At 45.5% G+C, this 13,126-nt stretch overlaps 7 protein-coding genes across 7 annotated transcripts, besides 1 other annotated feature; 3 read left to right on the top strand and 4 right to left on the bottom strand.

Annotated features, from left to right (window-relative positions):
• Positions 1-755: 755 nt before the first annotated feature.
• FPSE_11051 (uncharacterized protein) lies at positions 756-2,425 on the top strand (the record flags this gene model as incomplete). The annotated part of the gene is made up of 5 exons (XM_009264168.1): positions 756-782; positions 920-1,036; positions 1,083-1,461; positions 1,509-1,944; positions 2,329-2,425. The coding sequence occupies 5 exons, from the start codon at positions 756-758 to the stop codon at positions 2,423-2,425; spliced, it is 1,056 nt and encodes a 351-aa protein (XP_009262443.1).
• A 134-nt stretch (positions 2,426-2,559) lies between these two features.
• FPSE_11052 (uncharacterized protein) lies at positions 2,560-3,318 on the bottom strand (the record flags this gene model as incomplete). Its single annotated transcript, XM_009264169.1, has 3 exons — positions 2,560-2,678; positions 2,728-3,097; positions 3,148-3,318. 3 exons carry the CDS (start codon positions 3,316-3,318, stop codon positions 2,560-2,562), a joined length of 660 nt encoding a protein of 219 aa, XP_009262444.1.
• Positions 3,319-5,238: 1,920 nt separating this feature from the next.
• Positions 5,239-6,768, top strand: FPSE_11053 (uncharacterized protein; the record flags this gene model as incomplete). Its single annotated transcript, XM_009264170.1, has 5 exons — positions 5,239-5,280; positions 5,331-5,403; positions 5,489-6,304; positions 6,355-6,476; positions 6,529-6,768. 5 exons carry the CDS (start codon positions 5,239-5,241, stop codon positions 6,766-6,768), a joined length of 1,293 nt encoding a protein of 430 aa, XP_009262445.1.
• Positions 6,769-7,063: 295 nt separating this feature from the next.
• Positions 7,064-8,025, top strand: FPSE_11054 (uncharacterized protein; the record flags this gene model as incomplete). Its single annotated transcript, XM_009264171.1, has 4 exons — positions 7,064-7,341; positions 7,489-7,573; positions 7,799-7,936; positions 7,984-8,025. The coding sequence occupies 4 exons, from the start codon at positions 7,064-7,066 to the stop codon at positions 8,023-8,025; spliced, it is 543 nt and encodes a 180-aa protein (XP_009262446.1).
• A 150-nt stretch (positions 8,026-8,175) lies between these two features.
• FPSE_11055 (uncharacterized protein) lies at positions 8,176-9,381 on the bottom strand (the record flags this gene model as incomplete). The annotated part of the gene is made up of 1 exon (XM_009264172.1): positions 8,176-9,381. The coding sequence occupies one exon, from the start codon at positions 9,379-9,381 to the stop codon at positions 8,176-8,178; it is 1,206 nt and encodes a 401-aa protein (XP_009262447.1).
• Positions 9,382-9,896: 515 nt separating this feature from the next.
• On the bottom strand, positions 9,897-11,454 carry FPSE_11056 (uncharacterized protein; the record flags this gene model as incomplete). Its single annotated transcript, XM_009264173.1, has 3 exons — positions 9,897-10,709; positions 10,770-10,949; positions 11,002-11,454. The coding sequence occupies 3 exons, from the start codon at positions 11,452-11,454 to the stop codon at positions 9,897-9,899; spliced, it is 1,446 nt and encodes a 481-aa protein (XP_009262448.1).
• A 530-nt stretch (positions 11,455-11,984) lies between these two features.
• On the bottom strand, positions 11,985-12,437 carry FPSE_11057 (uncharacterized protein; the record flags this gene model as incomplete). Its single annotated transcript, XM_009264174.1, has 1 exon — positions 11,985-12,437. One exon carries the CDS (start codon positions 12,435-12,437, stop codon positions 11,985-11,987), a length of 453 nt encoding a protein of 150 aa, XP_009262449.1.
• A 443-nt stretch (positions 12,438-12,880) lies between these two features.
• Positions 12,881-12,989: a repeat region.
• The last annotated feature ends 137 nt before the right edge of the window (positions 12,990-13,126 follow it).

A 13,126-nucleotide genomic window follows, 5' to 3' on the forward strand; every position in this document is an offset into this window, starting at 1 on the left:
GGAGTAATGGAATGAAGTTTGACGGCGCATGTCGCAAAAAACTCGATTTCAGGTGGGGGACGACAAATTTCTGCCATTACGTACTGATTGTTATGGCAGGCGGTCAACATCACCCCACTTGCAGTAATGACAGGCTTGTTGGCATGGCAGTTGATTGAGGATGGATGACCTTTGTGTGGTCTATGAAGATGAACTCCCAGAAATGAGAAGAAAGAAGGACTTTTGTGCTAATCGATTTATTTATTGTTAAATCATGCGATGGGTAGTTATACGAGCAGTTGGTAGCTTCATTCTCGTTACCTTGCAAGCTGCCGTTATCAGATTGGAGAGTAAGCACCATGTAATTGGCTTCGTATGGTGGCTTTCAAAACATAACGGCTGGGGTAGACGAAGAATTAAGCAGATTAAAAGCGTTAATCATGTACAAAAGATAGACCAAAAGACTGTTCACTCAGCAATGTGCCATCTCAGGGAACAAGACAAGTAACTACTCCATGTCTTCAGCTCTAGGTTAGGTTGGTGGGAGATGACACTCGGCAAATCGATGGCGGGGTGCCGATCTGCCTTGCAATTAATTAGTGGATCTAGAACAAACTTATCTGCAGCAAGAGCAGCAATTTTATTGTCCACTGCATCATATAGAGAGAGAGCTCTGTGGACCATGTTGACTTCACGATTTCGTCTCACCGCAAAAGGTCTCGTCCGGGGTTTTCACTCAGGGACATATGAATCTACGATACGCAATCTCAGAATAAATGACCAGACCAGAGTTATATATCAAGGTGCGTTCCATAGTTTGCCCTTGACTGGATGGACTAAACTGATCGACTATTCGCTATTACAGGCTTCACAGGCGGCGTAGTATGGATACCACGACTAGACGCGTAAATTAACATTGCACTGACTATGGACGGTCCAGGCCACCAAGAATGCCCAAGACACAATCGCGTACGGGACCAAAGTTGTCGGGGGTGTCACCAAAGGTCCCAAAGTCGATACACACCTGGACCTTCCACTCTTTGGGTCTATGGAAAAGGTACGTTTTGCGAGATATTTGTAATGTAATCTAACAAAGAATCAAGGCTGTCGAAGAGCTGAAACCCGATGTTTCCGCTGTTTTTATCCGTGGCTCTTTGGCTGCTGATGCCATTATTGAAGCTATAAAAGCCGAGGTTCCCCTCATTGTCTCTGTAGCAGAGCACGTGCCCGTTCATGATATGCTACGCGTTCATGAGGTCTTGAGGACTCAGTCAAAGAGCCGACTCGTTGGGCCTAATTGTCCTGGCATCATTGCCCCGGAGCAATGTCGCGTTGGCATCATGCCTTACAAGCAGTACACGCGCGGCTGTGTTGGCATCGTGTCCAAGTCAGGAACACTGAGTTATGAAGCAGTTGGTGCAACATCTAGGGCCGGGCTGGGCCAGTCTCTCGTAGTAGGCATGGGAGGCGATATGATACCCGGTAAATACCACGCATCATGGTTCTGGCGTCATACTAATACATTCTAGGCACCTCGTTGGTAGACGCCTTGAAGCTCTTCTTCGAGCACGACGAAACAAAAGGAATGATCGTTATCGGAGAGATTGGAGGTGAAGCTGAACTCGAGGCGGCAGACCTCATCGAGAGGTATCGCAGGAATACGCCAAAACCAAAGCCGATTATAGCAATGGTTGCGGGTCAAACAGCACCCGAGCATAGGATCATGGGCCATGCTGGTGCCATGCGCAGAGATGGCGTGGATCCCACCGCACGGGAGAAAGCCGCAGCTCTACAGAATGCTGGAGCAGTCGTCGTTCCGCACCCGGGTGTCATGGGTAATATCATGGAAAAACTACTGGCCAGCTATGAGTCTGGTAATTTCGAGTATATGGGGAAGCGCAAAGAGGCCGAGCCAATCGACATCGAAGCAAGGATGATGAGGAACCGCATTGATATATGGGGTAGGTAGTTAGAAACGGGAGTTTGTCCCAATTTTGTCGTGGAAAGAAGGCGGACTCAGGCATAGGCACAACTAGATGCATCTTTAATCCTCTAGACACTTTTCACACATCGCGGAGAAATCTTGACCTATATTGTTGGATTGCAATGATGTTTTACCTAGTGTATAGAGACTTTAGCCAACATAACTAACGATCTTATGCCTGGCCATTGTTCCCTCTAACATCATGTCATAATTCTGACACGTTCTGAGATGCCCTCGATGAGACACACTCGTTGAACACACCACTATGTATGTAGGGTGTGATGAGAACTAGGTACGAAAGAATACAGTATATGGAAACAGCTTATTCTTCTTTCTCATGAAAAGAATATACAATTATGCTGCAGATACGCGAGGGAAGTTGAATCGAATCAGGCCCTAGACACCGTTCCTCCTGACCCAAACGGGGAAAACCGAGGATCAGGTCTTCTCAACATGAGGTAATGTTTTTCTCTTTACCAACTAAATACCGATATGCGAGAGTGACGAGAAGATGAATTGATTGAAGATCTAAATTGACTGTAGAGGAAAAGTGTACATGTATGACTTGATCACGCGAGACCCTTCCGGCTCAACACTCAAGGAGCTTTAGCCTCGGGAATCTCGTCAGAGTCAGGGACCAGGCCGGTCAAATCACCTCCGAACTTCCATTCCTGAGGTCCTCCAGAAACTGTAACGCCGCCGTTGGAGCGTTCCACTATCAAGAGTTAGAATGGTTCTGATACAAGGGGTAGGGCAAGACTTACTGTTGTTCCAATAACTGTGACCCTTGGTGTGGCACTGCTCATTGCGACCGCAAATCGCACTAGAGCCTTGGTTGTTCGAGTTAGGTGAAGTGATGACCTGGGGAGTTAAGTCTCCGTTCTTCTGGCAACACTTGTAGTACTGAACATCGACGGTGTACATGGTGTTGGCTGTTCGCCACCACACACAGATGGTATCACCTGGTTCACCGTAGCAAGTTTGTACCTCACCTGATTCCGAGTACTCAGAGACTTCAAAACCAGCTGAGATCCAACCATCTCCACTGATACTGGCGGAGAGGCTGACAGTTTGTCCCTCTACTTCGCTCTTGGAGATCTCACATCCACCATTCTTGCCACACTGATGGTTGTTCTGATGGAGTCAGCTTAAGCCTCAGAAGAGAGACATAGAATAAGACTTACTGTCATCTGTTGGTAGAAGTAGGTTTGATGGGGATCAGGGGTCTTGGATTCAAAAACATCCTTGTTTTTGCACCCAGGAGGACAAGCGTTGGAGCCTGTGCCGATACCCTGAGGCATAGCATTGGCAATAGCAGCTAAGGCGATGGTAGTAATGCTGGCGAGTTTGAACATCTTGAAAGTTGAGTAGGGTAAGAGAAGAGATAAGAACAAGCTGGTGTGGGACTGGAGTGTTATTGAGAGCTGGTGATGGTGATGATGGAAATTCAAACTCTGGGGTATTCTTCAGTCCTTATATAGCTTTGGCACAGCAATAGAATAGGTACTACTAGGCTGTATCGATAGCTATATCTAAGCGACCTGTGTCTTCACAGGATCAGCAGGCTGAGTCGTCTTGCTGTCTTGCAATGACGCCCTATATTTTCTTACTTTCTTGTGAGCCCTGCTGTATCGCCAAGTTTACAGCCTTGTTAAAATCCTTTGACATCATTGTAGGATTGGATTGCCGTTTTAGCGAGACTAATGTAGCATAGCTGAAGGCGTTTTGGTAGTATACTCAACAGGGAAGAGCTACGCTAACGGTAAATGGGTTCTAAGCTTAAAGACGACGTTATTTTTTAGGATATGAATCTGGAGATCCATGAACATGTGATTGGTTGACATGGCAGGGGTCAAGATCCCTTCGCAATTTGAAGCTTGTTATAGATTGCCGTAGCATTGCGTCTGGGCAGTGCATGTACCCTTTCAGCTGTTTTATCTAATGATTCCTCTAAATGCAATTTGGACCTAGAGACTTGTTTAGGGCTCCACATTAAACCTGGTCCTCAACGTAATACTTTGTTAATGTGATCAATGAGAGAGTTGTTAATTGCGTAACATGCCAATCTACATGAAGAATCGTACGATGGTCATTCTTGCAAGCTGAGAACCCCAACCTGTGAGTGTATGTCCCAGTTCTGCCAAGTTATTACAAGCTGATGTTCATCTTGGCTCGATTAAGCTTTTAGGGTGGTGGCTTGGCCCCCTAACCGGGGTATCCCACCTTCTGAACTAGGATCGTGGGGTGGTGATCTCCCAGGGGTTTTACTGTATGTCAGCAATAAATTTACAACTATTCGGCAGTGAGAAACCTCAGGGTCCTGGAAAGGTAGCATGATTTGCAAAGAGGGCTGCGCAGGAGGAGCTCAAGGCCTTTTTTGCTGGATCCTGCGAGCTATAGCCCGGCTAGGAATATCATCAACCTTTGTAGCAAATCACATGCTTTCGGTATGATTGCCTTAGACAAGGATATCTAAGAGGACTCTAGATGAAGTCATATCGTTGGTGTGCTGCTTATGGCACGATACTGTTTGAGTTAGCTTGAGTTTCTGGACTTTTTGTAAAGTCTGAAAGCATGATGACCTATTTTGATCTCTGAAATACCATATAATAGAATGTCATCAGCCTTATGTGATATTATTTCTATTTGCTATCTCATCTTCTGACGTAGTATGGTGGCATGATTGGAGTAGTAGAAAGGCGTAAGTCATGTCTAATTAGAGGAGCGGCAAAATATACGCGATATCCCGCCATTGCATGTTTTTGATCATTCTTAGTTTTATATAATCATTTTTTTCTTTATTCATCAAAAGGTTTACGACGGTTGTAGTTGGGGTTGGCGGCAACGGTTTCGTTTGATCCTGTCTTGGTGTTTTCCCCATTTAGTGCCTACAAGGTCACGTGGTGCGACGGGCTACCTCGGTTCGCGATAGCTTCCCAAACCAAAAACTTGACAATGCTAGTTTATGCCAACCCACTAATACCTTTATTCTGATATCGGGATCAGCACCCGCATCTTGGATTTATCTATTAAGAAGATTTCTAGTCAAACCTCTCTTTCACATTGAGCCTCCTAATTACCCCTCACATAAGCATCAACCACCGAGAGATTGCTCCCTCTTGTTGTCGCGACAATGGCCACCAGAATAGCTTCAGTGCCCTGTCGCGCACGGCTAGGGTTCAAGAATCTCAATGTAATGTTTTCCGATACCTGACCTCCATTTCCAAATGCTAACAAGGAATATCTAGTCAATCAAGCAGAACCAGATCAGAACTATGTATATCCTCGAACACCACTCGCAGAATCTGCTGAGGAAGGTAGGAAGTGGATTCTAGTTTGTTTGATCAACTAACTTACTGGATACCAGTATGGTGGCCCCATTCCTAACAGCTTTTCGTCAACCCAAATGAAGTCAGTATTGAAGGGATTGGAATCATTTAGTGAGTCATGGGGCGTCAAGGAAGTATGAAATGGAAATGCAGACTAACTTTCATCCCGATAAACCACGTGCATACTTCAGAGAAGAAACTCTCATCGGGCCCCGACCTTCCGTGGTGACGAAAAGCCCCAGTGAGGCCAGAATGCTTGCCGCGGAAGTTCTTCCCGAGGATGGCCTGAAATCGTACTTGAAAGGAGATTTACAGCCGAGAAAGACAGTGTATTTCCAGGAGGAGCTCGATCTTTACAAGCATTGGCATCTTACCATGACCATAGATCGCAAGGCTTGTCGACCAGTTATCAAGATCAGAGATGCAAAGCCAGACAACAAGACAAGAGGTGCTCCAGAAGGGGAGCTGTTCCAAAAGAACTATCTGTTTGATTTATCAGACACCGATAGTGAATTTATGGCAGAAACTATTCAGAAGATTGCAAGCGAGCTTGGCCTGGTTAGTGCAACACGGCAGGGATTCCAACATGGACTTATTGCGCTACGCAAGATCTTTATGGAAGCACAGGCAATCTTCCTCGAGGTTGATGTCTTAAGACGGAGAAATTCAAAGATCGTCTTCGCCAATTCACGATTTTGCTTTGACGACGATGCGAAGAAGAAAGCCAGGAACGTCTATCTTTCATTGTGGGAGCCGCTTATGGAGGATGAAGCTGAGCTTTATGCAGAAACCTTTGGTCTTGTTTATGTCAAGATGGATGGTGATATCGGGACCGTTGTCAACGGTGCAGGATTGGCCATGGCGACCAACGATGCCATCCGCGTCCATGGCGGTAGGAGTGCCAACTTCCTTGACGCTGGAGGCCAGGCAACAAACGATACCATGAAGAGGGCTTTCAAAATCGTCATGGATGACAGGAGAGTCAAAACCATCTTTGTCAATATCTATGGAGGTACGTTGGAAGTGTGGTAGTCTTTAAGAGCCGGACTAATCAATTTTTAGGTATCACGAGATGCGACATGATTGCGGAGTCTATCATCGACGCAGTGTATTCACTCAGCCATCAAAGTGTACCTATGGTGGTCAGGTTACAAGGGACAAACTCGGAAGAAGGGTTAAAGCTAGTGAGTACTTTGAGCGCTTGAACTTAGAGACGGTAGCTAACGGAGTATCAAGCTTGAGGATGCTAATCTTGGTATCCACGTTGAGGCGGATTTCGACAAAGCGACGAAAAAGGCCGTCGAACTTGCTGAAAGTATCCCAACTCCACCAAACGCAGATCGTCCGAAAGCCATTACTAGAGAAGTATTGCACGAGGATACAAAGAGGCACACGATCGAAGTGAGGAAGAAAATGAAGAGACAGTTGAAGAAAAAAGCGAAGAGAGATGAAAAGGCTGAAAGGGCGAGGAAATAATCAGATAAGAGTGCGTCTGCTTGAGGCAAATTATGAAGAGTGCAAAAGGTTTGCGTACTCATGCCCGTGGAAGGATCCACCCCCTCAATCTTGGTTAGATCGTTGTAGACACGAGGGCATCCTCCGGCATTCTAGCTACATTTCCGAAAGTCCGGCCAAACTGCAGGGATGAATAAATAGTGCTCACGCCAGCTACGATTCATTTATATGTTTAAATCTGCATCGTTTAGTACAAATACACCCAGAACTATCTCTTTTTCTCTTGACCAGTAACTATTGGGCAGAATCTTGCAAAATGTCGCTCAAACGCCGTCTCGGATTCGCCAGCACAAGATCCTTCACCCTTACTTCCATCTTCGCAGGCGCCCTCTTTCTCTTCTCGACTCTCCAATTTCCGTACATTGATATTGATCGTGTATTTTGCGCCGATGTTCCTTGGGCTGTACCTGGCGAATGTTACTGGTTCAAGAGGCCCGGTCTGATGAGAAATGGCTTGTTTTTGCACCTGGTTACATTTTTGCCAGCAGGTGCTCTTGTCTGTTTCCAGTTTATCCCAGTTCTACAACGGCCCAAGTATGTAGGATTCCATCGTGCTAATGGGTATCTCGTGTTGAGTTTGTCTGGAATCGGCATTATCACAGCATTGATTATCTCAAAAGAGGCAATGGGTGGACCAATCACGAATAGAATTGGGACTTTGATACTTGCTACTACAATTAGCACTTCTTTACTAAAAGCTATCATTGCGATCAGACAAGGAAAGATTCGAGAGCATAGAGCCTGGATGCTAAGAGGCTGGTTTTATGTAAGCACATTTGTAACCATCCCTTCTCATAACTCACCAGAATCTCAGGCAACCTCAATCATCACCATGAGGATTATTCTCGTCTCTTTGGCACACGTGATAGGCACCCCTTCACGAGCTATGACTCTAATTATGTCATGTTCTGTCATAGAATATTTGCACAAAAGCTTCCCCAATGCGTCACAGACTGTATATCCCAGTTGTGAAGCATACTTTTCAGGCCAGAATCTAGCTCAAGAAGCACTTGTGACAACCAACTGGGATCTGAATGATTTGCCAGGTATAACGGCGGCTTTGAGAATTGGATACGCAGTTGGAGGTTGGGTTGCATTTGCCATCCATTCTGTGGGTATCGAGGTCCATGTGAGTGTTCTACTGACATTAGGAATGTGGCTTTTAACGTCTTGTAGATTCGAAAAACGTCACCGCAGTACAAATTCAAGACTATATAACATAAAGTCTAATGCTCGATAGAATTGGTCGGTTTAAGAAGAACAAAGCTCGGTGTCACCATCAAGCATGTAATTCAAGTTACAATGGAACAAAAAACAAAACTTTTCCATGCCACCCCCTTCCACAGTCTATCATCCGATGGATTCAGTCTAATGGTTGAAAGTAGTGGCGGTCCTCGTGGGAGTACCATGTATGAGATCATCCCCGTTTCTCTGAGGCTCCAACCTCTCAACCTTTCTCGTAGCCTCCCAATGAACAGTTCCGTACCGATACAACTCCCCAAAGGTTCCTGAACGAAACGTCACGTCTTCGTTCTCCTTCTTCTTGATGAGATCTCCCAAAGCCGGTAGACCAGCCATAGAGTTGTGGTACACTTTGTACATGTGACTCTTTTCCAGCATCTCGATGACAAACTCTTCAGCTTTGGCCCGCTTTGCGAGGTCGGGCTCATTGAGGCGTGTGGTGAACAAATCGATTTGTTTCTGGCCGCATAGATTGGTCTTGAGAGCACCGAGAATACCATTTTGGATGCCCTCTACCATGAAGACCTTGTTCTCCCAGAATTCACGACCGTTCCATCCGGTTTCGACGTCGACAAGATTCCGTGTTCGGTCTCCCAGAACCATCTGCGCGATATAGTCTGTCATCCAATGAATTTGGTCCTCGTGTTCGGGATCTCTCATTCCCTCGGCCAGACCGATTTCTTGAATCAGAGGGTGTTTGTTGAAACCGTCAACGTTTGTTCGACCTTTCCAAAGTTCTTTATATCCATTGTGCCAGTTTTTGATAAACTCGCAATTTTTGCGAGCTGCGAACAGATAGTTTCCAAAATCACCCCATTTGTTCCTGATTTGGCCTGTGATGATCCAAACGCCCATCTCATAGGGCGAATCAGGAGATGAAAGTTGATCCCAGAAGAGCGTATCGAGATGGGTATGAAGCATATTGGAGACATCCAGATAGAATCCACCGTACGTGTAGACGAGCGGCAGACGGGCGAGATCAGCTGCATGCTGAGGAGCATGTTTTCCATCCATGGTTTTGTTGATGAAGCATTCTGGAAACCACTCTTTGCCGACGTAGTTGTAGATGTTGTTAGGCGACCCTTCTTTGAAATCAACTAGGCGTACTGTCCAGGATGGCCCGAGACGACGGACCCAGTTGAGGACTGTTTGTTGATGGGTAGGATACATGTGTTCGAAGCCATTGTCCCATATGGCCCACACATTCTTCTCTGAAGTGATTGGTTGGAATGTTTGTAGTTGGGCTATGATCTCAGAATCTGTTCGAAGATCGAGGAGCGATGGGTTGATTTCGCGAAGGCCAGTGGCCTTGGTAGGTAATGAGAAGGTCATTTTTGTGTTGAAAGGAGTTGTGTTGGTAATGGAGTTTGTCAAGGGCATCCCCCCTAGTAAATAGCCTGTGGATATGAATGCAGGTGATAATAAGATGGTGTGATTAACGAGCCGGGAATAAATACGTTGTTGATAGGTATATATATAGCAATACGACTGGTGGATTCAACTTCCCAGTCAGGATGAGTCGAAATGGTGGGTATAAGCAAATACTGCTCCCCGATAGGCTATTTAGGTGATTGTTAGACAGTGGCTTGACATTCTAACCAAAAAGGAAAATGAATCATTTCTGTACAGCCACAGTCACCAATGTCTTTGGACTCATTCTTCTCACGCGACATTTGATTTGTTGTCTTGGTTCGTGTAACACGCAGTGGAACACAAACAACATGATCTACTAATTGTTGGTTGAGATTTCAAACTTGGCAAAACAGACCGATGACTCTGAGCAACGTCTTGGCATTGTTCAGTTGGTACATACCCTAATACCCCAGTAGGTGATCAGCATGAGTGTGCTACTCAGTCATACTTCTCTCCTCTTCGAAACAGCCCTGAGAGAACTTGTACACAAGTCTCATCTTTTTATCTCCTCCTCCCTTTAGATGTACTCGTATTTGTCTTACTCTTGCTTCGTGAGGAATATCGCTGCTGCACTTGACTTCCTTCCCGCTCCTTGTCTCCTCAAGCTCCATTACTCTGGCAGCTACACGCGCAGATTGTGATCCGTTAAAAGCACCTTCTTGGACCCTGTCAGTCAACATAACTGCAATAGCCCTTCTCCGAACAAATGGGTCGCGGCATCGGGCAATAACTGATATCAACACGGAGGTGAAGCCAAGATCTATGTGAAAGTAGGCTTTGGGCGAAGAGTCTGTGTTCCAGTTTCGTTTTGTCCAGTCCAAATCTAGGCCGGCGGCTGTGGTAGCGTAGTCGATGATCTCGCTAAACTCGGCGGTGAATCTATCCCAAAAGCATGGGTCGCCTTGTCCGTAGATGTATTTTGCGACGTTTATTTCCGAGTACTTACGATGTACCTGGAGCAAGGCAATCGTTCTACTGTCAGCATCACTTGGCGGCGACCCGCTGTTGGTCCGTCGGAGAAGAAGGGCGTCGAACAATTCGCCCCATCGATTAACCTTGGCAGAATGGGCCATAATATCACGAGCTGATTTGCCTTTCAACCCAGGGCTTGCCTGCTCGACTAGTATATCGAGCAATGCTTCTCGTGCATCGGCGAGACATGTGAAGGTGTTCTTTTCAACAGTGATATTACTGCCAAAGGTGTTGTAGAATAAGAACCAAAGTGCTGGGTCGTTATCCGCCATTAGCTGTGAGTCGATAGATAATCAGCATGTTGAATTAATGTAGGGTCAAAAACGAGCGCCTACCGTCAAAAACTGTACTGCAATTCGCTTGAAGCAGCCCTCAGCGAGGCTGAGTGTTTCTTCTATGTCGGAGCCGGGGCCATCTTTTGTCTTGCATTGTGGCGAATCCTTCCTATGCTGTTGAATCATGCTGCAGCCATACTTGAAAAGGCCAATCGCTGATTGGGTCTTGCCCTGGAGGAGCTTGTACAAGTCAGTTTGGACCCTAGATAAGTACGGATACAAGGATGCGTACCTCAATACAGATGAAGATCAGACAAGAAAGAACAAGAACATGTCCTTGGACGTCAGGTGATGGTGCCAGTAGCTCCCTGATAGCGAAATTGTAATGCTTGAGGGCGGGTACCGAGTCCACCTTCTGCCACTGTTGATGTGTGAGATATAGGCGATGGAAGTGAGACAAAGCCATCAGTCCATTCTTTATGCAATCCTGATGATGTGCTACTTGCAGGATCTTGGTACTCCACAGATCGTCGGGGAAGAAGGTTTGGAAGTTGACAAGGGTCTTTTCGAAGAAGAACTGGAAACACTCTGCCTCTGCATGACTCGTATATGTAGGAACAAGACATGTTGGAGGTGTGCTTGGAGCTGGGGATATTTGGTAACCGTCACATTTGCGACCAGTGGATGTACCTGAAGAGGGATTAGCGGACCAAAGCGTAGTAAGAAGAACTGGATGCACCGACATCTCTGACAAAGAGGTCGACCTTCGTCACACTTGACCCTTCGTACTAGTATCGGTTAGAAGCGAATGATGTCTCGAGCGATGCATGACATACTCCTGTAAGCTGTCAGTAATATTTCTTATGAAATTATGCGATGTGCATACTTGCAAGTTCCACATCCAGTCCTCACTTTTGAGGTTTTAGCACGCTTTCGCTGTCCTGGTTTCACTCTTGTCATGTTTGTGGTATGCCCATACGAGACGGCTCAAGTGATGGGAGAAGGGCTGAAATGCGAGTGAGATAAAGGCGACTCACAGAGGAAAGCCACGAGTTACAAGGATCATGTCAACTACCTAATAGGGTATAGTGATTACTGGTGGGCTTGTCCAAACGAGCCGGCGAATGAGAGCTACAACTAGCAAGGGAAAGGTAGGATTTAAGCTGTGAATAAAACAGGGACATTGATAAATAAGTAGATTAGTAGTGAGTCGATACCATAGAGTCATATTGCAACAAATGGTTGTTGTAAAATTCTATCAATCATATTTCCCAATCATTCCCCCTGCTTCGCCGCTCCAGCCATCTTCTGTTGAAGTTCAGCAAATGTCAAAGAGTCCACAAACTCCACAATCTTCACAATTTTGGTCCCATCCTCGTTGAACTGCAAAAACCACGAGAAATCCATGCTACTCTTCTCTCCAAGGAAGACCATGTCGGCAACAGCAGTAACAGCAGCCTTGCGGGCGTCGACGTCGATGACCAAGTCAGTTATGTTGGCTGACTCCATCCCACCAGCTTGGAGGCCCTTGGTGAAGATAACCTCGTACGCTTCGTTGTTCATCGTGCCTCCACCACCCAGGATGGAAGGGAGCATGCTTCGGAGACATTCTGATGATGTGTTGCGGTTTACAAGCTGGGGATTATTCTCAGCCTTTGCGTCGGCAAAAGACGAGACATAGCCTTTGGTCGTGGCCTCGATATTTTGTTTGATGTTGGCGGAAGACATGTTTATTAGAGATTGGTAAGTTAGGGACGTAGGTATGAGTTTCGTGGATGAATTGTCGGCGGTCGAGGGGGTCTTTATACTTGTCAAGAGCGCCATGTTTGTGAAATCGTAGTGAGGCGAGCTTACAAGATATAAGAACTTTGGCCCTGAGTAAGCCCAAGTCTGACATGATACGCGACATTAACCAATGGCGCACCTACAAAAGCGAAGTTGTGACAATGAACTATCTCACCTCGTCGCGTAATTTGGACGAGACTAACGCAATTTTTTTTTTTTTTTCAACCAACGTTACTTAATGTGCACAGTTGCTGTGACCATTCCCTAGCCGGTGCCCTCAAGCCCTTTGATACGATGTCGTTCTTTTCAAGGATGAGAAGACTGAAGCGCAGGCCAGTTCAGGGTTAATACGGAAGGCTATAGGGGGCAGTGTCCTAAAAGTGCAGATATAATATTTTTTTTTACTATATAAATACTAATATATTATTAGTCTCTAATTTATATATAAATAGAAATAAATAGTATTATTATTACAACCTAATAGATAATTATATAGACCCTACCTTTTTCTTACTAATTATAGCACTAATTACCTATACTAAATTAATAAAACTATAAGCTATTAAATTCTATAACTTATAGCTTATAACTAAACTTATAATATAAGCCTTAACTTATAATATAAGCCTTAA

This window comes from Fusarium pseudograminearum, chromosome 4 (assembly GCF_000303195.2).
Source record: "Fusarium pseudograminearum CS3096 chromosome 4, whole genome shotgun sequence".
NCBI lineage: Eukaryota > Fungi > Ascomycota > Sordariomycetes > Hypocreales > Nectriaceae > Fusarium > Fusarium pseudograminearum.